Here is a 24574-nt window from a genome sequence, read left to right as displayed (position 1 = left end):
GATAATAATCCAAAAAGTCCATTTTCCATTTTTGGGTTTGGAACTTGGCGTCGCTTTATTAGGGATTAGAGTCCAGTGGATGAGATGACCCAAACCACCCCCTCCCCCCAACCAAAAACATAAAGAGTTGAACTATTAGCACCGCTCTCATCTCCTCATAAAACCCCTTTTTTTAGTTATATTCATTTTATTTTAGAAAATGCCTTTTTTTTAGATACATTTTTCTAAATTCTCAATTTTCATTTGATTTATTTTATTGTTGAAACTCAAAGTATTATTGCACTATTTTTTAATTATTTTCAATTTTATTATTAATCTACACACAAATTAAATTGAAAAGTTATATGGGTGATAAGTTTTTTAGTGTTAATCATTGGCTAAAATAACACATATTTAAAATTATAATTTTAAAGCAATTTTAAGTATAAAAATATTTAATCAATAAGAAATTAAAAGAGAACAATAGATTATTTTAAATTTATACAATTTATTTTAGTTAAATAAGAAGTAATATATAGAAATTTTTTTTTTGAAAAGGATTAATTATAAATTAAGTAATTTGCTGGAAAAAAATTTATATGCGTTTAATTTTTAATTGTCTTTAATTGTAATTTTATTTAAAGTGAGAATTTGTAAGAATAATGTAGGGGTGCAAATAGCTCCACTCAAAAACAAAAAGGAAAAGGGGTGTTATGACAACAATGAAAGGGTGTTAATAGCACAACTCTTCCAAGAGTCTGCCCAAGTCACGCACAGGCCCACAGATGCTTGGTGGGCTCGAACGTCGCCGCCATGGTGCTATGGTCCACTTCTCGTCCCCCCCCATCAAATAATTCACTTTCAAAACATCCAATAATTTATTTGTACTACAATGTAGTACTAGCCACAGGTACCACTCAAAACACAGAACCAAATCAGTACTGCAACTTTGGAACTCCATTTGATATTTTCTCCCACCGTGTAAAATCATCATCCAACACCAATATTGAGAATGAGAAATGAATATATGGATATTTTTTTTGGCCATCATATTAATTATTATATGCAGACAAGTACAAGTGAAGTAAGAAACTAATAAGAACACACATATTTTCGAATTATTTACATGGAAAAGCAATTGTTTCTGCCTCTTGTAACCGTCACTTTGACTGGCGGGGCGTCCTTAGTAAGATACCTGTTACCGACAGCCTCCCATCTCCTCGGAGCCGATGGCCTCGGCAGATTCTCGGGCACAATGGTCTCCAACGAATTGAGGTGCCACGGCGGGCACTCTCTCTTTTCACTCCACCTCGCTTTCGGCTCTGCAGTAGGGGTCGTCGTCGTCGTCATCTCCTTTGCCATCGCACTGCCATCGCTCTCGCCCATTTGTATAGCAACTCCTCCGAATGCCATGCACGCGGCCGCCATTCCCGCCACGCATTGCTTTCTCCATTTCTCGTCTCCACGCCGCGGCCTACATAACAACAACGTACATACAATTAACAAGTTAAGAGCGATTTTGTTAGAAGAAGAGGATATTAATTAGTGAAATAAATTGATGATATAATTAATTAATGGTTAATTGGGCTTACGGTGCAATAGCTTGAGTTTGAGATCGAATTATCTTTGATGGGGGAGATGGAGAGGGGAGATTGAGACAGAAACTATACGTAATGGCCATCATGTTAATTCAAAATTTTCAATTAATAATGAAGCAAGCAACGCAGAAGGAAGCAGCGGGGATATAAATAAATAAATAAATAAATGGACACGCGATTGACTGATTGTACAAGTTAAAGAGAGCCGGGAAAAGAAGGAATAGTATGTATGTCACAGTGGATGGTCAGAGTACGGTGGCGGTTTGTGGAATTGCCACGTGGGGTTCGAGTTTGGACCGAAGCCACCTAATTTCGTATTTGCATTGGTAGTTGCTTGGCGTCTATCGCCACTGCCAAGAAATTTTACTTTGGAGACGCGTGTTGGCAAGGCCTTTCTCTGGACGGTGACGTGCTACTTTACCCTCATGTGATCAATTTATATACCCATGCTTCCAAGAATCCTGATCTCGACGGGCGAAATATACAGAATCTTGATTACGTATGCTTTGGGTGGCAAATTTTGCATTTTCTTCTTCTTTCTTTCTTTCTTTTTTTTAAAAAAAAAAAAAAAAAATCTCCCGTCCATTCAGATACAAGCCTACTAATCCCAGCAATAATTCAAGTATTCGGATGTTATAAGAAACTTTGTTTGCTCTCTGCATTATTTGAGATTTTCTCATCCGTTGAAGTAATGAGAAACAAATAACTACTAGTGCTGTTGGCGATTCGATTGATACGAAATGGTAGAATATTATTTAAGTCCAATTTTTTTTTTCTCTTTCTCTTTCTCAATAATAATAATAATAATAATAATAATAAATATTAATGATTAATGATTAGTACTCTAGTTAAAATTTAAATACTAAGATTTTATTATTACTCTTTTCAAAGAGACTAAAAACGATATCATTACATCACTAATTAAAATTATTATAACTTTTTTACTTTCCAAATGAATAGATGTTTATTATACAATGCCATGAATTGCACCTTTTTTTTTTCTTGAATAATGAATTGTACCTTGTTAATGACGAAATTTAAGATATGGATTAATTCCCTTACCTGAATTATCTTAAAAGTCAATCAACATGATTCACACTATTTATTATTTAACATATATTCAAATCATAATTAAGCATGTGAAATCACATGCCCCAGATTCCAGATTCATACCAACCGTATATTATATAAAACAAAATTAATTAAATCACCCAACAGTCAACAATAGAGGCGAAGGTTACCGTCGTAACACTTCACCATTATTATTAATTAGGGGCATAATAAATTCCAGAGGGTAGAAATATTCTTGTAATTGAAGTTTGAAGATCCTTAAAAATCTTAAACCTCAACACCCCATCACCACCCGCAACTGCCCAAAGACCGAGACGACACCGTTTTTGCCAAACCGACCAGTTACGACTCCGCATTCACCAAAAATCGAGACCCCTCGTGTCAATCGCCCAAAATCCCTCGCTCTTTCCTCCCGTCTCCGTAGATCACAACAGTTGGTCTCTAAAACCCTAATTTCAGCTTTTTCAGTAAACCCTAATTCTCACAATCTCGTTAAAACACTCGATTTTTTTTTTTGTTTTTGTTTTTGGGTACTCGAAACTCCAAAATCACTCATTGTAACTACCCTCTATCGAAACCCTAAAAAGGATTTGACTTTTTTTTGGCTTTAAGTTACTATTAAAATTCTGTTCAGTTACCACCGAGCCAACTCCATTAAAGCTCTGATTTTGATTTCATTGATTTCAATCTGTTTCCGATTTAACTCGGTAACCGACTCAGTGAGTTTAGAACAGTTGATGTGATGGTGGAACAAGATGGAGGCAAGTGAAGAAATTGGTCGTTTAGAGAATGGGAGTTCGAGCAGGAGTGGTCGCCCACCAAACCCTCCTACGGCGGCTGATCGTACGGGTTTGACGAATGACCGCGTGGTAGTGCCCCGTAAGAAGTCGCTCGTTCGCCACGCATCTCTTGTAATAATTTTTTTTTTAAATTTCCTCAATTTTTAGAGTTTTTTATATTTCAAATTTATTTATCGGTTATTCATTTGATTTCTTGTACAATTCTTGACTTACAAACTTCAAAAGTTGTTGGTCGATTTTAATTTGATATAAGATTTGAAGGATCCTAATTCTTTTTTACTGGACTTTATTTTCAGTTTTGAGCTAGTACATTGGGCAATTGTACATTTTATGTGAACAGTATTACGTGTCCTTATATATATATATATTCTCTGTTTGGAGTTCTACATTATGGGTATGCATGTTTTCTTGAGGATTTGATTGGGGCTTTAGCAGGTGAAGACAACGACGGCTTTGGATGTTTCTGTTGAACCTGTGCTTGGCGTTGGAAATCATGAGACTGAGTTTGTTCCAGTTGTCCGCTCTGGAGCATGTGCTGACATTGGACTTCGTCCAACCATGGAAGATGTATTTTTGTGTGTTGACAATTTTATGAGTGATTATGGACTCAAGAATTTAATAGATGAGCCCAGTGCCTTCTATGGGGTATTTTCTTTTCCATTACTTTTACTTGTGTGCATTGACTTATATGGTTGTTGCAGTGATGTGTGGTGATTGTAGTGGTGCTTTGTTGCTTGTTTCTACTTAATACAGCAGAGTAGGAAAAGTATTAGGACGAATAAAAATTTTTTGTAATTGACTTGCTTCCTTGTGTGGGTTGCATACTTTGTTAGGAGATCGGGATAGTCAAGGTAGGAGCAGTAGTTTCTACGTATTGCATACTGTGGAATTTTAAAATATTTTTCATTCTGATGATCAGATGTTTGACGGACATGGTGGAAAGCATGCTGCAGACTTTGCCAGCTGTCATTTGCCTAGATTCATCACTGAGGATGAGGAATTTCCTCAGGAAATTGAGAGGGTTGTTGCTTCAGCTTTTCTGCAAACTGATAGTGCTTTTGCAGAAGCTTGCTCCTTGGATGCTGCCCTTGCCTCTGGTACCACTGCATTAGCAGCTCTGGTTTTTGGGAGGTTAGTTTTTTTTGTCCGACTGAATATGCTGATTATGATTTCAAGTTTTATGCCTCAAGTCTTTTGAATATACTTTCGTGGGATAAGAGTTCTCTTGCTGGTCAAATGTCCATATGATTCTAAACCAAATAGTGTCTCTAAAGCCTGTGTATTAGCCTAGAGTCTTGATAATTGATAATTGACATGATGTTCATTGCTTCGTTACCATTATTATCATTTGTTCTTGAGTTGTAGTCCTAAACTTGAGGAAAATGAATGACCATCTTTGTTTAACATTGGGAATTTTGTACATGCAAATTTAAACTGTTACAGGTTAACTGCTACACTGGATTTGGTGAGTTTTCTGAATTTCAACAGCTTTTGAAAGCAAACCAATTCCCTCTTTCTCTTCTTTTCCATTTTTTAGTCACACTAGTTTGATTGTGATACTCTAGTTTATGACTTTATGGCAATATTATTCATTGGGAATTTTTTATTTTCTGATCATTATGGCCAGTGGGATTTATCTCTTATCTATATCCATTTCTTCTCGGTGCCATTAGTGACATGCCAAAATCAATTGTCCATCTTCAAATTTGGGGTTTTCTGGATAGTAGGTTCATGAATGTAAATTTATCTTAATGTGGTTTCTATTATGAGGACTTAAGTTCTTTTATGTTAATCTTTGTTTCGGTGCCAGGAGGCTGGTGGTGGCAAATGTTGGAGATTGTCGAGCAGTTTTGTGTCGCCGTGGTAAAGCTATTGAAATGTCAAGGGATCATAAGCCTGTTTGCAGCAAAGAAAAGAAGCGCATTGAGGCATCTGGGGGGTATGTCTATGATGGTTACCTCAATGGGCAACTTAATGTAGCTCGGGCTTTAGGAGACTGGCACGTGGAAGGAATGAAAGGTGCAGATGGTGGCCCACTCAGTGCCGAGCCAGAGCTTATGTCTACGAAACTGACCGAGGAGGATGAATTCCTCATCATAGCATGCGATGGGGTCTGGGATGTGTTTATGAGCCAAAATGCTGTGGATTTTGCTCGGAGGAGGCTTCAGGAGCACAATGATCCAGTCATGTGTAGCAAGGATCTTGTTGATGAGGCATTGAAGAGAAAGAGCGGGGATAATTTAGCTGTAGTTGTGGTTTGCTTTCAATCCCAGCCTCCTCCAAACTTGATTGCTCCGCGCTCAAGGGTGCAAAGGAGCTTTTCTGCTGAGGGTTTGAGGGAGTTGCAAAGCTTCTTGGATAGCTTAGGAAATTGAGATGGTGACGAATGCTTGTCTATTTGTCCTTTACGCCCTTCTAATTTAATTGTAGTCTTAGATAACGAGAGAATTGAGTTCAACTGTAATATATGCAGCGGCATGTTGATAACAATATATTGTTCTCATTTAAATTGGTTTTTTAATTTGTATTTTTGAAACAACTCATTTATATTGTTTAGGTACAATTATTTTACTGCATTATGTGTCTGCTATTTTCGATTCAACTTTTGCATCAAGCTGCAGAATAATAATAGCTGATCAATTTTAAGTTTTTCATAAGTGGGGTTGGAGTTGAAAGTGGGCGGCACTCTTTTTTCTGTCGTACAAAAACTTTCAATTTCTGTGATGTTTTGGTATCTTGATGAGTTGTCGTTTGTTGCATGTAATTATTCTGTTGTAATATTGACTACTCATAAATCTCATCAAGGACATCAACATTCAAAAACTGTCTATTTGTGATGTTCGGCTGGTTCTGAGCTCTCAATTTAAGTCAAAACTTCTGAAGTTAATCGGAGTTTTCGATTGCTTTGAACTTTGAAGGGACCAGAAGGGGGAAAAAAAAAAGAAAAAAGAAAAATCTTTGTGATCTCTAGTGAATCTTTCATTAGAAACAGTTCTGAGCTGTGTAATGGTAGCCCCTGCGGTTCCATACGCTCCCATGTTGGCAGTAGAATTCTTAGGAAATTTTTTGTTTTTGCTTTTTGTATCATATATGTATATGTACATGCATCCGAAAAAGGGAAGAGAAAAAGAGACAAGTGCACAAAAAAGAGATACATAATTCACTCGACAAAATTCTTGCATTGAATATTTCTTCTTCTGGGAGAGAGTCGCCTTAATAGGCCTTCGGCGTAGGCTCTAGAAGGTCCAGTGTGCATTTTTCTGGTTTGCTTGATCTGGAAGAAAGCCAAGACCAGACTTGGGGAAGACGCATCTTTATGTTGGTATATGCAAGTATGTAACATCCCCACTGCTCATCTATGTTGGAAGTTGAACGCCTTGATTGAATACGCAAAGGTGAAGCCGAAGAGCACAACCAATCCCACATGTACTACTGCAACGACTCCTAACATATCGTGATCATACCCAAAATAATCCTTCACAAAATCTCCTACCTTCTGGCCAGAATCAAATGTGTCATTCACATCTCCAAATTGGGAAGCAACAAGTCCATACAGTGTCCACGAGACGGGGCATATCCAACAGTACCATCTCCACCAAATTGGCATCCTCTGTTACAGAAGAAGCATAGTCCTCGTTGGTTGAACTGTTGAAGTTTCCTTTTGTCGACTCAATACAGAAAGAAAGTAAAAAGAAGCACAAAAGGATGATAGTAACTTACAGGTCGAGGAATGATAAATCCTGAAAAAAGGTTCCATAATACATAGAAGGCGGAGGCAATGATGGCAGCAATGTTATGGTTTGGAGTTACGGCCACAGTCATCATCCCGTACAACGTGAAGTATAAAAATGTGAGGTACATGAAGAGGAGGTACCACAAAAACTTGCTGACTGTCCAGTCAAATCCAATCATGGCATATACTATTACCCCGTATATAACAGCCTGTATGAAGATGTGAGGCAGCTCAATCACAACCTGCAAAGCAATGAGATTTGGTAAGACATGGTACTTGCAGTAACTTAGAGAAGCTTCTTGTCATCAGAGTATTATAGTACCTGGCCAAAGGCGTATGGCAAAGCTGAATACATGCCCGCAGCTCTTTCTCTATAAAAGACAGTTCTCTCAACAGCCACAACCGGCTGCACTGATGTTGCATTTTGTACCCCAAGAAAGAGAATAGCAGCATACATTGAGCCCATTGCATTAAAGAGATCTTGTCGGTTTGCTCTGTGCTTGCCAAAAGTTCCACAAGAATTAGGGATAGTGATGAGACTAACTGTGACTTTGAATTTGCAATTTGCTCTACTTTTCATCTTACCTTTTGGAGCCTATATCCCAGAAAATTGTCCCAAACATCAAAGCTATAAAAGTTGTGAAGAAAAGTCTCACTGCGGTGTACGGTGGGTTTCGCCAATATGAGAGATGCTGCTTCCACAGACAAGCCATGCACTGTGTGAAGAAAGACTGTGAATATCTGGTTTGAAAGTATAGATTTTTTGAACCCGGGGGAGGTATGCTTAGTTCCTTGATCATCTCTTTGTTTCCCCTGCATTGTTTCAAGATCAAATACAATAAAAATAAAGCACAGAAGCTTAAAAATGTAAATGAAAGCAATTTTCTTCTATTTGTGAAACTGTGAGGTCGTCTTACTTGTATAACTCAGAATTTTTGTACACTTTGGCGAAGTTGATTCCAAGAGCTGCTTCTTGTGCTGGTGTTGTAACTTCTAACATCCAAGTTGCAGGATTGTAACCCTCTTTAATCTTAGGTACTCCATCAATTCCCTTTATAAACAATGGCCACACGAGTTTATAATTTCTTGATAAAATGGAAAATATCTTGAACATCATTAGTGTTTTAGCCTCACCTCAAAGTACTTGATCAGTTGGGAACAATGGCGGCCTAATGGACCAACATATATCTCTTCACCTCCCCGTTTCATCAGGAGTAGCTGAAATGCAACATAAAAGTTACCATTAGTTTCTATGGTAACCAAAATAAATTGACAGTTCATTAATATTGAATTAAGAAGATGTGTTACCTCATCAAAGGCATCAAAAATATCAATGCTTGGCTGGTGAATTGTGCAAACCACGGTTCGTCCTGTGTCCACCGTGTTCCTCACTGTTCTCATTACTATTGCTGCTGCCCTAGCATCTAAACCAGAAGTTGGCTCATCCATAAATATTATAGATGGATTTGCAACAAGCTCCACTGCAATGGTTAGCCTTTTCCTTTGTTCAGTCGACAGTCCACTCACACCAGGCAATCCGACAAGTGCTTCCCTTATTGGATTCAGCTCCACAAGTTCCATTACTTCCTCCACAAACATCTGCCGACCATCAGTTAAAATCTGGTCAGCAACCTAAACCAATTCAAATTGTAGAGAAGAAAATTGCGGGTTGATCAATATGTTTCTAGCAATACCTTTCTAGTATCAGAATCAACCTCAGGCGGCAATCTAAGCCAAGCAGAATAAACTAAGGACTCGTAGACTGTAACGTGAGGTGAGTGGATATCAGTTTGCTCACAGTATCCTGAAATGCGAGCAAAAGTTTCTTGGTTCTTTGGGTACCCAGATATTGTGATACTACCACTGACGTATCCACCTGTTTTCCTTCCGGCCAAAACATCCATTAGAGTGGTCTTGCCAGCACCACTGACACCCATTAGGGCTGTGAGGACTCCTGGCCTAAAAGCACCACTCACACCCTTCAAAAATTCTAGCCGATCATCAGGAATACCTTGAGCTTTCATTTCCTGTAAACAGAATAGCTGATTTCAGTATGCAGGAAATTTTTAGTGCAAAGAATGTGAAGGTTTCCTTTGGTTATGATAGCCACAATAAAGCAGTGACATAAAAACTCAACAATTTGAAAATGCTTAAATCAGGGGAAACTTGAGAGTACCTGTGGCATGTCTAATGCGTATCTGATATCATCAAAAGTGATGGAGTGAGGTTCAAAAGGAAGAATCATTCCCCGCTTTCTATTCTGATCTGCTTCATTGAAGCTTCTTACTCTTGCAGACAAAGTCCTGAATGATACATTTCTATGGCTTTCATTCCCTCTGTCTGCATTTATATTCAAAGGAATTGATATTCTAATTTCTTTTCCACGAAGTTATGAAATGGAAACGAAAAAGTCTCAACTCATAACTCACCATAAGAGCTCTGTACTCCGGATGATAACTCCACAGGCTCCTCAGTTTTGCAAGCATTTTTCTTAGCCAAGGCCTCTTCGGATAATATTGCCTGAGGCTTCCCAAATGCTGCAGCAAATTATTCCAATAATCAGAATATTCACCTTGAGCTTTAAAAGAAGTGTAAAAAAGAGGGTGCTTACGGTCAAGATACTTCAGAGCCACGGTAAAAAGGAAATTGAATAGAAGAACATATCCGAGCAAAGCTCCTACTCCAATCCAATACCAATATGCATTAGGGAAAAGGCCACGAGACTTCAAGATTACAACACCTAATGGTTCTGTGGAATTAGGAGGGACCTAGGACCCAAAAGTTGAAAAAGAAATTAGCTGTCGTTCTAATGTTATTTCTTCACAAACTTGAGGAAAAAGATTCTTACATGACCCCAGCTCTTGCCGAGAAATTCATTCACTGCTAAAGCATTCTGCCCATACATCATTGGTGAGAACCAATAACCCCATAACCACCATTTCTTAACATCATCTGATGCAAAACATAAAAGGTTCTTTCGTCAGAGTTATATTCACATCCCCGTAAAAAACTTTTAGGTTGAATTGAGTTATTCTTTTCACCTCTTGATAAGATAAATCCACCCAGAACAAGGACTGTAAGGTTAGCAAATGAACCAAATGTGTTTGCAACAATTATATTCCTTCCAAGTGCACCCATTAGTCGGAAGAGTCCTGAAGCTGTCTGATTTACGCATAGGAGCAAAAAGTACTGCTTGACAAACCTGTAAATGGAGACATTTATCAAGTTATAGAACCCAAAAAAGTGAAACTTTGAGATGTAAAGTGATCGTTTTACACACCTTTCAATGTTGGATTCGAAGCCTACAACATAGTAAGTCATGAAAACCCAAATGCCAACTTCAATAAAGGTTATTGGTATCTTAAGGATCCACGTAGGTAACGAGTATGCCCATGCAGGAAAAAAGAGAAAGTCCCTTTGCTTGTAAAAGACAGGAAGTTTCATGATAGTCATTGAAAGCTCTGAGAATCCGTTAAACATTATTGTGATGACAGCAAAGAACAAAGCTCCCATATAAATCCCACCATCTTCTACTGTACTCCGGTGCATCTCAGTTCTCAGAAACAAAGTCATTGCCACAGAAGCCGAGAAAAATATCTGAAAATTGAAAAACAAAATTAGGTCGTGTTGAAATCCTTAATTAGAAATTCTTTTTTTCTCTATCGTAAGTTACTTAAAACGTTACTCACCTGAAACATTTTAAAAAAGTAGACGAATGAGTTCCTCTTCATGAGCAAATATTCTCTTGCGAAGCAAGCTTTCAACAGTTCCTTCTTGCTTGCACCATACTTCTTGGTTGTTAAAGCAGCGGGGTGGCTTTTGGACTTGTCGAATGGAGTAGCAAGCTCATCACCTAGCTTTTGGCCAATATGAAATGATTGAAACACTTCAGAAAATTCCTTTGCAGTAACAAAGCTATAAGGCTCATCTTTATTTGCCCAGTACTGCTCTTGATCTTTCCTTGAAGTCACCTGTTTAGCAACCCCACAAGAAAATAAACAAAAACATATATATGTCAATTTGTTTCAAAAAGGTTGTTTAAGTGTCCAAAAATATTATATCTTTTCAAGATATGAACTTACCTCTTGTAAGAAGTCAGCAACTCCTTTCCTCTCGGGGCACTTGAAGCCCATGCGTTCAAAGAACTCGAGCACATTTTCACGGGGACCTTGGTAAACAATTTGCCCATCTGAGAGAAGAATTAGATCATCAAACAGTTCATAAGTTTCCGGTGCTGGCTGGAGAAGAGAGATTACTGCAGTTCCATTGAGAATGTGAATGGACTGTCTCAAAGAGTTCACTATTTGGTAAGTCGTTGAGCTGTCCAAACCAGTAGATATTTCGTCCATGAAAAGTGCTCTTGCAGGCCCAACAAGCATCTCCCCTGTCGTGAGACGCTTCCTTTGCCCGCCAGAGATTCCTCTTAACATTTCATCTCCCACCATTGTATCTGCGCACACTTCTAGTCCCAAAATCTGCACATTTCAAAATCGAGGAACCGTCGTGAAACCACGATTCCGGCATGAAAATTTGTCAACTTTAGGCATTTGATTACATAGATATTACTAAATTAATTACGGAGAATCAGGATTCCAAATCTCTAGGCACCTTGAGCACATAATCTGTAACCACATTTTTCTCCTGCCCTTCTAATGATGCTGCCTGCAAAAATCATTTATCGGTAAATTATAAAAAAAAAAAAAATTGCCATGACAGAAACTTTGTAGATACTAAATCAAATTTTTTTTTATCTCACCTTCATGATAAGATCAATATCAGGATCTGGCTTGATATTTGCAGCCTTTTCTCTTCTTGACAGTTCCTGCAACACCTCTGCATACACAGAATCATTGGTTTATTGTTTATGCATACACAAACTAGCTTATGCAATTTAATTTAACTACAATAGGCAAAAGTACACTGACCATAACGGGGGCCAACTCCTTGGCATCTTGCCGAGAAAGCCAGTGTCTCTCTCACTGTCATCTCTCCAATATGAAGATCATTCTGGCTTATATAAGCCGATGTCCTTTGCGGCACAAACTCTTCCATTCCATGTCCATTGTATGTGACCCTACCCGAAAACTGAATTTTGATTTGTGCCCATGTTAGCTAATAAGATGAAACAATAAAAAAGATAGAAACATTTGTAGACGAATGTAATATTAATTGCTTGCTTACTTTCAAATCTTTTCCAAGTTTTCCAGCCAAAGCTAATAGTAAGGTGGTCTTTCCAGAGCTTGGAGGGCCTAAAAGCAATGTCAATCTGCAAAAAATGAATCAATTTATTGAGACTTTGAAGAGTTTATAATTGATGGTTTCTGAAAGAACTAATGTCAATCTTCTCACCTTTGAGGTTTGATGATTCCACTTACATCATGAAGAATTGTTAGTGGTTTCTTTCTACTTGGAAGAACGTGAAGGTAATTCAAGAAGCCCTGTGCAAAGAAACAGAACAAAACTTTAGAAAAGTCACTGGTGAAAATTCACAGATAAATTTAAGCCTATGATATACACACCTCTAACATGTTAGCACAGGAATTGAAGACAGTTGGTAAAGCTCTACTTCCTATATAAGCTTCTGCTTCAACATTTAAATGCTCGAACCGGACTTCAATTGTGGGAATATCAAGCCCCACCCTGAAATTAAATATCAAACATAACGAAACAACCGTCATTAAAATGGTGTAAACTCTAAAAGCACAAAGAAATGGAAAAAAAAAATTACAAGTTAAATAGTACCTTTCAATGCGGTCCTTGAGCTTCAACAAGAACTTCTCATTATCTTCTTCAGCAATTTTAAGAAGCCTCTCTATAAGATTCCTTCTTTCTATGAATCCAAGATTCTTAATATCAACCTCCCTTGCTTGGCCTTCATCTTCAGTAAGCATCCCTCTCTGCACACGCAGATAAGTAGGCAGTTTCTCGATAGCTGCCCATGTCAATGCTTCATCATCATCATAAGTATCTTCTCTTGAAGACCTTGCAAAAACATCAAGCGTATTGTTTCTCCATATGCTTGAACTGCCTAAACGTGCACTGCTGATTCTAAATGAAGCTTGACCTGCATCCATTTGCATTGCTAGCTGCTGTTGTATTATTGTGTAGCAAGCAATGCTAAGCTATATAAACCTAGAAGGCCAAGAGAGAGGCTTTAACATTCATTTAAAGAACTTTCATGAGTTAAAAGAACGGTAACAGCTCAGTATCTGAGATATGTCTCTATCTTTCCTCTCGAGTGTTTATGAATGGACAGAGAGGTACAACAATGTCTGTGTCTTTCCTCTGTCCCTTCAGAATGTGAATATTAATAAGATTTAGAAAGTTTGAATTTCTTTTGAGGTGTTGATTTGAACAAACGGTTGCATATATGTAACTTTATAACCACACAAACTATAATGGGTCGACCTTCTTACTTCATGATGATGTTTGATTTTAGTGCTTATGTCATAAAACAAATGCAACGGCAGGTGATGAGGGTGCATCGAACTCATTATAGAAAAAGGAAAAAAGAAAACGTCAGCTGGGCCTCGGCAGCTTAACAATTTTTTTTTTCCCATCTTCTCTACAGTAAATATACATTTCTAATTGTACCATATACAATCATTATTAGTCTGTTTAGGAGTGTGGTAAGGTAACTGAGTTGCCAAAGCTTAACTATTAAGGTGTTTAGTAACATTTGTAATTAAACTTTGACAACTTAGCAAATTTTTTTTTCTCAACTTCTATTTCATAGCTGTAACTTTTATTCCACAACAGCTGCAACTTAAAAGCTACAACAGCTCACTCCCAAACACACCCTACATCTATTTGTGACGCGAGATTTTTCAAAATTTAGGAGAGGAAATTACTAAAGAAAATTGGATGAAATTAAAAGAGTTTATACGAATGCGTCCCTGGGATCCCTCTTGGTTTGTGATTTATGCAATTATTGATTTTTGGGATCAACTGTTTCTCAAGTATTATCCAATATCCAATAATAATTTTCATATTTTCACCATTTTTTTTTCTAAGAATAACACAATCTGGCAAACTCAGATTTGGCTTACAAAATTATGTATTTAATTAGGTACCATGTAAATAAAATTCTGAACTGTACAAGACCTCTATTGTAATGTGACTAGCTGCCGACTTAATATTTTAACTTGAATAATTAATTAATCTATGAGTAAAGGAAAGGAAAGATTCTGCTAGGAAATAAATGAAAAAAAAAATTAATTAAATAAACAAATATACAATAATTGATATGTCTCTACTCCCGAAAGGATTATTCATTGTTCCTTCCACCGCACTAAATGACTCATTCATTGATTCATATGATCCCGAGGAGCCTGCATGGCAGCTAGCTAGCTATGTCCAGGATCATATATATGTATATATGAACTGCTAAATGTAGTAATTAAAAAACTAATGTGAAATATTTGTAGATTATTAATTTGGATTTGCTGTGTCGAGGATCATATTTGTCAACGCAGCTCTACGTTATATTTTGATTTTCTAAAAATATTAGTCACCTCAAGGCACGTGCTAGTTCTTTGAAATACAAAGCTCTAGAGATCAAGTATCAAGCCTCTCAAGCCTCAATATTGGTATGTTTAATCATGTCTTGATTGTCGTAAATGATGATGATGATGATAATTAATCCCCGGCACGAAAAGCTTTCTATAATATACTTACCTTCTACCCGGAAGATACACAGAAGATTTTGGTGTAAAAATCTATAATTTACGATAAATAATGTTTTATAGGGTTAGAACAGAAATAATTTTTGGATTAATCTACTGCATTTAATAACCATATCGGATTTAATTTAAATGGACGAAAGAGTGTTGATATGAGATTATGATCATCTCCTGATCTGATTTTCATCTGAGTAAATTTTAATATGATTGGTGATTAAATTAAAAAGAAAAAATAGTTAAATCATAATCATCCACTAATACTAAAACACAAGTGGCATAAAATTTATAAAATAAATTAAAAGTGTTCAGATTAAGAGAGGATCATAATCCGTTAACCTGACGGTCAAATAATTAACCGTGTGTAACAGTTTATGTAAAATAGAGTGACATGATTGAAGTAGAACCTGCCACACAATTAGGAACACATTAATTGTTGGGTTTCCAAAGTCAAAACTTGCCATACGAGGTATGCATGTATAGCATCAACCTATAAGCAAGTCGTACAAAATCCTGAAAGAGATCTTGCCTCTACATGCATTGCATGAATGCATGTGCCTTTTACCGAACGTAATAATCAATAATCAATAATAATAATAATAATATACAGTGATACACATCATCATTTATTATTCCCAATCATTTTCTTGATTAATTATGAATTCTATTTTCCTTGAACCCATTGTATTGTATCATTGATTAAATATATCTCTAAGCTCGAAATGATGGATTCGTATACTTGTCATTGTAAGGATACAGAGAAGAGAAAAGGTCATCACTACGTACGAATACGATATTGAAGTCTCCAAGACAAATGATCAGGAAATGATTTTGTTCACAGATTTTTATTAATTAATTAAATTACCAAATTCAAAGTTTCAAAGCCCACATTAATGTTTTGGATCTGTGGATCAATCCTGATGTCCCATGTGTACGAAATCCCTATTGCCGCGGAGAAATCTTCTGTTTCCACAATTACTTCATTAATCTTTATTTTATTATATAGTCAAGTCTCGTATAATTAATTATTAGTATTCCTTGAATTAATTTTTCCTGTACATGCATCTTAGTGCGTGGCGCGAAGCCTGTAAAATAAATTGTCTGTACAACGTGTGATTGATTCACCTTATTTCTTGCTATTTTCAGGCTAATCTATTTGACGAGGGAGAGAAAAATATATTTGAATGCAGTTATAATTTCAATTAATTAGACTTTAGGCTTAGATATCAATTTTAAGTTGATCCTTGTTTTTTTTTTTTTTCAAAATAATTAAAAATTTTTATAATTGTTTCTGTTATTACTAAAATTTGTAATTTTCTTTTAAAATAATAAAATATGCAGGCTATCTAAAGTCAAGAACGAGAAAGAGAAACTCCAATATAATGAGGTTTCTACTCCATAATATGCATGGAAATTAAAGCTCGAACACTTGACATTAATAATGAGATGAGTATGTGACGACCATTAATTTTGTTAAATGTTACTTTTAGAGCGCCTAAAAACTACTGTACTTTTAAGAGTAATTAAAAAAATAATTGTTTTCTTTTCAAATTAAATAATTAATGAAGATTTCAATTCTTGCTAAAATGTAAGGATTAAAGACCAAGTAAGCAAGTGATGTCCAAGCCTGAAGTCTAATGGATCGAATTTTTTTTGACATTTGAGGTGCTAACTTCACGATCAACTACTTTATTATAAGTGTGATACATGAGGACGAGAAGAATATTTGTATTTAATATCTTAGTAACATTGTTTTTATAGTGATCGACGAAAATTAAATATTTGTTGAGAGTTTGTCGGTTGACTCTTTTATTTCTAGGTTTAAAAATTATAAATTATTGCTTATAAAGTTTTGTACTTTTAGAACATTACATGTCAATGAAATATTAATTAAAGAGGAATCAATTAAGACAAGTTGATTAAGAGTGGCATTTTTAGCTGAATTCTAAAATGTCACCAAATGGAATCTTTCTGAGAAAAAATTCTCCTGTTTTAGTAGTAACAACAACATATTGCCAGTTTTGTCTCATTGTACCGTGTCATGCAAATTGCTTCCAAATGCAAATTGCAAAATATTTTATACTTAATTAGGTTATCTTGTCTCTCACTTTTCTTCTTTCTTTTTTTTTTTCCTTTACTGCAGCCAACCGAAGAAAGGAAAAAGGAAAAAAAATAAAAATAAAAGAAGCCATTTGATGTTGAAGAAAGAAAATTACATATATATATGGAGATTCTTGAGATAGTTTTAGCATATTCAGGGGAAGCTAGAGGTTAAGATTAAATGATTCGATTTTGTACACAGCCATTATAATACCAACGAAGTTGCTTAACTAACTCTATATTCAGTGCATTTGATATATTAAATAAGCAATAAGTTATTTTCAAGTATGGTTTTTATTATACTCACATTTTTATCAAACTCGATCCGATGACATAAACTAATGGCCCTCGTGTCCCAAAAATAAAACAATACAAGTTCTAATCCTCATTAGACTCGAATCCTACAAAATAAGAAATAAGTATAAGAAGATAGGGTATAATATCCTTCAAACTTTTCTGCTATTCTCTTTTCTCTCTTTAATTATTATCTTTGTTTTTTTAATCGTGCCATTCTCTATCTCTAACTTAAGCATCAAAGAGTCCACACTCATAAAATCCCTGGTGGTTTCAACCACTTAATGGGTTATTATGTTATAAGATTCCAACCACTGAATTCTTTACTCTCAATAATAACAATTCCAAAGATATCAAGCTCTCTTACAACTTGTCCTCTAAATAAAACGATTTGTTCTCAACAATTGTTGTTGACCCAAATTTTTGTATCAACAGTTCAACTTCTTAATCAATGTGATTACAATTTAACAAGTCATGGCCGTCAGCATTAATTCGTTTACTGCTCAAATCAGCAATCATTTGGAGTGAAAGATTGCTGGTGATAACCAGATATTTATTTATATTGACTTGTACATTATGCAATAACCAAAGGGGCGTCTGTAGTCCAACGGTTAGGATAATTGCCTTCCAAGCAATAGACCCGGGTTCGACTCCCGGCAGACGCATTTTTTGCGTTTTAAAATTTTCATCATAGGTTAATGGTTTACACTTTTCCCAGGTTAGGTTAAGCCTTAAAAGTCTTCGCATCACTGTGTGTACGCGGCCTGCAGATGAACGTACGTCGTAGATCATGTGATTATAATATCTTAATAGCCTCTGTTACGATTTAGCGGAGACACACAATCAACATTGGAACTTGGAACTGTCAACCCTGCGTGATTAATGACTTTATAGAGGACAGTAAGTGACAAGTCTCAAACTCTTCATAATGTGGACAAATCTGATCAAACACGTTTGCTTAAAGGTGTCTTATCTTATGTTCTGCGACATAAGTGTTCTTTTAGAACTGATTAAATAAAATTTATTTTTAATTTTCATCTGGAAATAATATGACATTTCCTTGTACTTAAAATTTATGTCTCTGGAGTTGTGCCAACGGGATAGACGCAGCCGACGTGAGTTAGGCGTGTTGCCAAAGTTGTGGGCCTTGAGAAAGGCCGATTTTCAAACCTTTGAAGTTGTGGGCTAAATGAGCCAGATCTCTCGTCAATCCGAACAGAGCTGTCATTCTTCCGAAAGATGAATGTTGTGTATTCCTTTGAAATTGGAGAAAATGCAATTTTGGGGTGGGATAAATGTTTCAATCATTCAATAGGTTTGTTAAAAAAAGAAAAAAAAAAGAATTGATTTCTAAATCTTTGAGTGTTTTTAGTGTGTACACATTCTTCTACTACATACTTATATCTAATCTTTCAAAATTGGTGTATTGAAAGATACACATACAAGACCCTATAACAAAAAAAATATAAAATGTAAGTGCCATGAATACACATGCATAGACAAAAGTATAAAAAATAGTTTATAATTGATCAATTTATAAAAAGATTGATGTAATATATAAGAATACAATTAACGAGAGATATCAGACCGTCTCACTTAAGACTTTCTATTTAAATAGCATAATTTATTAAATGAAATCCCATCTATTTAGCTAAGGCGCTCTAACTACATGATAATACGTACTCGAGCACTTATTTGCACTAAACCAAGGTCACCATTTTTCCCTAAACAATACAATAACTATCTCTACTACTTTTTGTTTATCCCATCAATATAGTTGGATTAAAGCGTAGAATAAGATCATCGTCGCACAGCTTACTCAGCTCATCTGCAGGGAGAGTAACCATAACCATCCTGCTCAGCGGACCCTCACTTGGCGGTGACTGAAGGACCAGAATCTGTCCAATCCCAAACACAGGTTCTACATAGTAAGAAACTCTTATTGGCACAAAACCTTCTTCAAACAGAGTCGCATATGGGTCCAAATCCTCTAAGTTAGCACAAATCAGATCATGACCGTTCATCAAAGGAGGAAATTCGTAATCATGGTGCTCCAGCCATTCGATCAAATCCATGATTCTTTCATTATTCATTTTTGTCACCGATTCTCCTACAGCCCTAGCAGCTTCCGATAATTCACTTTTGTCCAATAATGACTCTGCATGATGAACCTTATTATAAACCAGGCAGTTTCCAAAAAACCCTTTGTCTAACCCTAACTGTTTTCTCATATCTAAACAAATAGACATGCTTATCAGCCCTTGTTTCATTCCTTTCACCTTGCTTACGCAAACCCACAAGAGCCCTGCCATTGCCTCGAAGGGAGATGGCCTCGAAGTGTCTAGCATGCAGGCTTGGACCATAGGGCCTGAAAATGCTAGGGTGGCTGTTACATAATTTGTAATGTTATTGGTGAATGCAGGTGATCTGTCATCAATTGTGGATTTGTAATGGTTGATTAAGTCGGTGTAGGGATTGTGGTTTGGGTTCTTGTTGCCGAGTCTTGGAGGCGGCAACGGGTGGAAAAACGGCGGAGCCAACATGGTTCCGGCTAAGGTTGTGTCAGCCCAGGCCTTGACGAACATGGTAGCACTAGTGGGATCAGCAAGGAGATGGCTGCAGCTGAAGCCTATTGCTAGGCCACCTTCTTCAAATTCAGTCAGCTGCAAAAATCAATAATTAACACAAAGATTATTAATTGAGTAATGGAACTAAGGGCTAAGGCTGCTTCTTTTTACTTTAGCACCATTTGCCTTTCAAGGGTAAGGCTCATTCTTTTCTTTTATTTTAATAAAATTTCCTTGTTCCACTGGGATTCATTTTAAAGGAAAAAAAAGAAAAAAAGAAAAAATGAAAATAATAGAACTAAGGCATAAATATATGTATATGTATATGTGTGTGTGTGTATACATTTTACATATCTAACTAAGTGCTATATATATTCTTTTAATTAATAAAACTACCATCCTATTGTCGAAGTTTATTAAAATTAATTGTTAAAAAAAGAAAGAAAGAAAGAAAGAAAGAAAGAGGGCTTACCTGAACATAAAATGTAGCCCAAAAGTAAGGCTTATGAAACATATCTTCCCACGTAACGAGCATAAGCTCCTTGTCTCTATTCACATTCTTTAACCATTCCTCTACACTCCCTTGAGCCCTGGCCTCCACCATTCTAACTCCAGCATCATTGCATTTGATCATCCAATGCCCGTCATCTTTCTTCTGCAACCGTCCGGTGACTATAGGAAAACAAGTAAGCACATGTGATAAACTCTCTCTCAGCTTCTTGGTTACCACTCCGGGTTCCCCATTTCGTGTGGAGGGGAAATAGTAAACGATCCGTATGTGATTCTTCTCCATGAGCCGATCAAAAACCGACAACGGATTGCACTTTCCGGCCTGCGCTGGTTTTGTGCTCACCACCGTTCGTTTGCAAATGTATGTGATCATTTCGGAGGTCATATATGGCCTAGGATATTACTTATTAGGGAGAAGAAGTATACTTTTTTAGAACTGATTTTTATTGGGTTTAGGATTTGTATTTAATTTGCTGATAATTTATAGAGGTTTCGAGGACCATTTTAATTTCATGGTTACCAGAAAAAACAACCCTCGAATATTTTGGGAAATGGCATTCTCGTGATCCGAAACCATATTGCTTTACCCGAGTGAAACTTATCTTTGTGAACTATTGTACATTAATTTTTGCTATTAATGTCTATATGCATGCTAAAATTTTCGTCTTTCAGTGACCCAAAAATGATCAATCCCCAAAAGTAATAATATCTTAAAATTTCTTTCTCCCTTTTTTTGGGTTACTTTATCCATTGTGTTGTTTTAACTATTTTTTTAAAGAAATAAATTTCACCGGGGTGTTAAAAGGTCCACTCAATGGCAAAGTATACCCCATTATCGGACCTATGACTTAAATAGAACCCAAATTGGACTTGGGCTGCGGAGTGGACAATTACGAAATTGCCACTTATGCTAATATTGACAGAATAAAATTCAGTAAATCAATTGAAGAAAAAAAAAAGAGATAACTAAAGCAAAATTAATAGTTATATATTTGCAGATACATAGTCTAAGATGAATATATTAGACACTAATGACAATAGACGAATATTAATATTCAAGTATTTTGCATCTATCAACTGAGTAGCCAAAGTCCTGCCATCAATTGTGAGAGTACATGATTCGAGCTTTCACAAAATATTATAGGAGGATTTTATTCTTCCTTTAATTATGAAAAATAATTGAGAGAATGTTGTAAATATAAAGTAGTCTGAGAAATTATCTGATTGTAAATATTAATAATATTTTAATATAATATTAGTAATAATCTCATATAATATAAGTTGTAATTTAGGTAAAAATTTGACGTAATTTAAAAATATATATATTTACATCGATCAATAATATTCAAAATTTAAAAGCATATTCAATACGGCATCGTTTCAGTAGGACCTTATTGTTCAGAAACCACCAAATAAGTCACGCGTGGCGGATAGCACGTGTGGCACCTCTCTTTCTCTCGCCCTCTCTCGAGCGCTCTTCGTATTATCAAATCAGATCAGAACTCATCACAGAAAAAAATCCAAAAAAAAAAAAGAAAAAATTGAAAAAAATGTCGGGCTCCGTAATGTTGGGAGAATCAAGCTCATGGTCACGCGCGCTCGTTAAGATATCACCATATACCTTCTCCGCCATCGGCATCGCTGTCGCCATCGGCGTCTCCGTCCTCGGCGCCGCCTGGTAAACCCCCGTCCTCTCCCTTTCTCCCAGACACATATTAAATTTATTCATATTGTCAATCTTTTATATGCGTTATTAGTTATATGTGAACTACTATCGCTAGGGGGATCTACATAACGGGGAGTAGTTTAATCGGTGCCGCAATCAAGGCTCCTCGTATCACCTCCAAGAATCTCATCAGGTACTTTTAATTATTTATTTTCACTTTAACCCTAACGCTGTCTTAAATAATTTAATTATTTAGTCCAGTTAGCGATCCTTTTTGCTGCTATAAAATAAAAATAAAATCTAGGGTTTTGGTCCTGTTCAGGATCCATTGATGGATTCTTCCATTCAATGCAATCTCGGGTTCCAATTTCGGAGAAACATTAACTTAAAAGTAGTCTATTGTGAAGTCTAGACTTGCTAATCCGTTATAGATTCTTTCATAGGCTTGTGATGTTAATTGATTGCTTGATCTGAAACATTTAGTTTTATCCTTGATTTTGATGCCATATTAGTTACTCAAACGATCTAAAGTTTAAGCTGTTAGGCACTAATATTACAATGTGGGCGAAGGGGGTAACTAAAAACTGTTAGGGAAATTGGGTTAGAATTTAAATGTGTAACTTTGAAATAGAAATTGCTAGCTAAGAGGGGCTTGAAAGTTGGCATCTAGTGCTTAGGTGGTAGCAGCTTCATTTGTGAACGAATAAATTTGCAGCTTCTACCTGGTTTGAAGTTTTAAAATCTTCTGTTCTGGGGAGCATTTTGGATAAGTAACTGCAAGAATTTAGATAAATGGATTTTATCGCTGATATATACATAGGGGGCTTGAGGCCTATTGGTGATTTCAGCTTAGGATTTTTCTGTAGATTTTTGCGATCAACCGTTAACTTGGGACAGGTTACCAGAGTACGGAAATATTCTTCTCCTTTTAATTTATTCTATTGTGAGTGGAATTATTGGTTTTTGAACACCCCTATCATGTGTATATACATAAAATGTTCTGCCTTCCATGTTTTCAGATGTGAGAACAGTACAAATGCTGTATATCTTAGTTGTGATTATAAAGGATTCTCTTAGCCATGCTCACAATGTTGAATTTTTAGAAGGCTTGTGTTAATCAAGTTTTGAGTTGCTTGCAGCTTTTAACCAATGTGATGTGACTGCAAAGTATCTCTAATTTTGGATTTGGATATTGTCTGTTTTACACTGATGGTATCTTGAATTTCAATTTGATATTATCAAAGGTTTATTCTTGAATAGAACCGCAGTAGTTCTTACTGTTCATATGTTATGATATGAATATACCACACCAATTCGTTATGTATAGACGATGAGATTCCATTGATACAGAGCCAATTCCAATAGACTTATTGGAGGGTCCCATTGGCGTGCATCCAGTAGGAATTGAACCTACGAATTCGCCAATTATGAGTTGGGCGCTTGTACACTGATGAAGTGACATGACTTTCTTTCTTGTGTGTTTTTCAGTGTAATTTTTTGTGAAGCTGTTGCTATATATGGGGTCATTGTTGCAATTATTTTACAAACAAAGCTAGAAAGTGTTCCGGCATCACAGATATATGCACCAGAATCACTAAGAGCTGGATATGCCATCTTTGCCTCTGGGATCATCGTGGGCTTTGCTAACCTAGTTTGTGGGTTTGTCTTCATCTCATGCTCTGGCATCATCCAGTTCAGTTTTCTAGTGAGTGCTGCTGTTTATGATATGTCTTACATGTTATGATTTTTGTTTCGGCTGCAGGTTGTGTGTAGGAATAATTGGAAGCAGCTGTGCATTGTCTGATGCCCAAAACTCGTCCTTGTTTGTGAAGATTTTGGTGATTGAGATCTTTGGTAGTGCTCTTGGGTTGTTTGGAGTGATTGTTGGAATAATTATGTCAGCTCAAGCATCATGGCCTGCAAAACCAGTGTAATTTGATCTTCTTTATTCTTTTGGGGAATTCAACTGTGGCAGCATGCACTTTATTTTGTGTACTTCAGCTGCGCTCTTTATCTTGTTGCTTTATAATTTTCACTAGCAGGGATGTATAAACTGGTGTGGACATGCTCTTTCTTTCAGCTTAGGCCTTGGATGTTTCACTTAGGAAAAAAAAAAAAAGAAGAAATCTTGGGAAGAGGAGCATTATTACCCACTGTTAGATGAGTGTATATTTACGCCATTCAAAGTAGACCTTGTTATTTTGAGTTCTTCTATCGTGTTTGTAAAATGTGTTTATTGAAGTTCATCCAATAAAACTAGATTTTGAAGATGTGAACACTGGATAATTGGCTACCCATTCTTACCGTGAACTGTGTTGGTCCCATTAATATGCAGTTGCTTTGCACATTAAATCATCATACTTTAACTGATGGTTCCATCAGGTTAAAGTTCTTTCACTCTATTGCATGCAGCTAGCTAATGATGCTGGTAATGGTAACTTGTTTCTTGCAAAATGACTTGTAATTTTAATTAATTTGCTTGCATATAGAAACCTAATAATATTAGTCTATTTACGTTGCATTGGTTTAGGAAGCTGCCATCTGTGAATTTTCCTGCTAGTTCCCGGGGCCACGAAA

General features: G+C 36.2%; 5 protein-coding genes and 1 non-coding gene across 8 annotated transcripts; 3 read left to right on the top strand and 3 right to left on the bottom strand.

Moving 5' to 3' along the window:
- Positions 1–985: 985 nt before the first annotated feature.
- Positions 986–1739, bottom strand: LOC102609753 (protein CHLOROPLAST VESICULATION). Its single transcript, XM_006476146.4, has 2 exons — positions 1572–1739; positions 986–1453 (listed from the first exon to the last, which is right to left on the bottom strand). Exons 1-2 carry the CDS (start codon positions 1661–1663, stop codon positions 1102–1104), a joined length of 444 nt encoding a protein of 147 aa, XP_006476209.2. The 5' UTR covers positions 1664–1739; the 3' UTR covers positions 986–1101.
- A 1110-nt stretch (positions 1740–2849) lies between these two features.
- Positions 2850–6024, top strand: LOC102610068 (probable protein phosphatase 2C 22). 3 transcript variants are annotated; one of them, XM_006476147.4, is made up of 4 exons: positions 2851–3559; positions 3881–4093; positions 4368–4579; positions 5259–6024. In XM_006476147.4, exons 1-4 carry the CDS (start codon positions 3404–3406, stop codon positions 5821–5823), a joined length of 1146 nt encoding a protein of 381 aa, XP_006476210.1. In that variant the 5' UTR covers positions 2851–3403; the 3' UTR covers positions 5824–6024. The 3 variants fall into 3 exon arrangements, with proteins under 3 accessions (XP_006476212.1, XP_006476210.1, XP_006476211.1); XM_006476148.4 differs by having other exon boundaries at positions 2853–3559; positions 3884–4093; XM_006476149.4 differs by lacking the exon at positions 3881–4093 and having other exon boundaries at positions 2850–3559.
- Positions 6025–6431: 407 nt separating this feature from the next.
- Positions 6432–13512, bottom strand: LOC102610776 (pleiotropic drug resistance protein 1-like). The gene is made up of 23 exons (XM_006476151.4): positions 12924–13512; positions 12701–12821; positions 12531–12619; positions 12363–12447; positions 12107–12266; positions 11938–12014; positions 11790–11843; positions 11264–11656; positions 10871–11152; positions 10462–10778; positions 10223–10383; positions 10030–10133; positions 9793–9949; positions 9611–9718; positions 9358–9521; positions 8876–9208; positions 8490–8780; positions 8316–8399; positions 8099–8232; positions 7767–7994; positions 7504–7675; positions 7169–7423; positions 6432–7058 (listed from the first exon to the last, which is right to left on the bottom strand). Exons 1-23 carry the CDS (start codon positions 13259–13261, stop codon positions 6801–6803), a joined length of 4365 nt encoding a protein of 1454 aa, XP_006476214.2. The 5' UTR covers positions 13262–13512; the 3' UTR covers positions 6432–6800.
- Positions 13513–17847: 4335 nt separating this feature from the next.
- TRNAG-UCC (transfer RNA glycine (anticodon UCC)) lies at positions 17848–17919 on the top strand. The gene has a single exon. It is a non-coding gene; the product is annotated as a tRNA-Gly (tRNA).
- A 917-nt stretch (positions 17920–18836) lies between these two features.
- LOC102613956 (protein ECERIFERUM 26-like) lies at positions 18837–20762 on the bottom strand. Its single transcript, XM_006476162.3, has 2 exons — positions 20294–20762; positions 18837–19917 (listed from the first exon to the last, which is right to left on the bottom strand). Exons 1-2 carry the CDS (start codon positions 20714–20716, stop codon positions 19015–19017), a joined length of 1326 nt encoding a protein of 441 aa, XP_006476225.3. The 5' UTR covers positions 20717–20762; the 3' UTR covers positions 18837–19014.
- Positions 20763–21775: 1013 nt separating this feature from the next.
- LOC102611677 (V-type proton ATPase subunit c''1) lies at positions 21776–24267 on the top strand. The gene is made up of 4 exons (XM_015529654.3): positions 21776–22009; positions 22113–22190; positions 23486–23656; positions 23760–24267. The coding sequence occupies exons 1-4, from the start codon at positions 21882–21884 to the stop codon at positions 23929–23931; spliced, it is 549 nt and encodes a 182-aa protein (XP_015385140.1). The 5' UTR covers positions 21776–21881; the 3' UTR covers positions 23932–24267.
- The last annotated feature ends 307 nt before the right edge of the window (positions 24268–24574 follow it).

This window comes from Citrus sinensis, chromosome 1 (genome assembly GCF_022201045.2).
Source record: "Citrus sinensis cultivar Valencia sweet orange chromosome 1, DVS_A1.0, whole genome shotgun sequence".
In the NCBI taxonomy this organism is placed as follows: domain Eukaryota; kingdom Viridiplantae; phylum Streptophyta; class Magnoliopsida; order Sapindales; family Rutaceae; genus Citrus; species Citrus sinensis.
The sequence above is the reverse complement of the archived record's forward strand: the minus strand, read 5'-3'. Positions and strand labels throughout refer to the sequence as shown.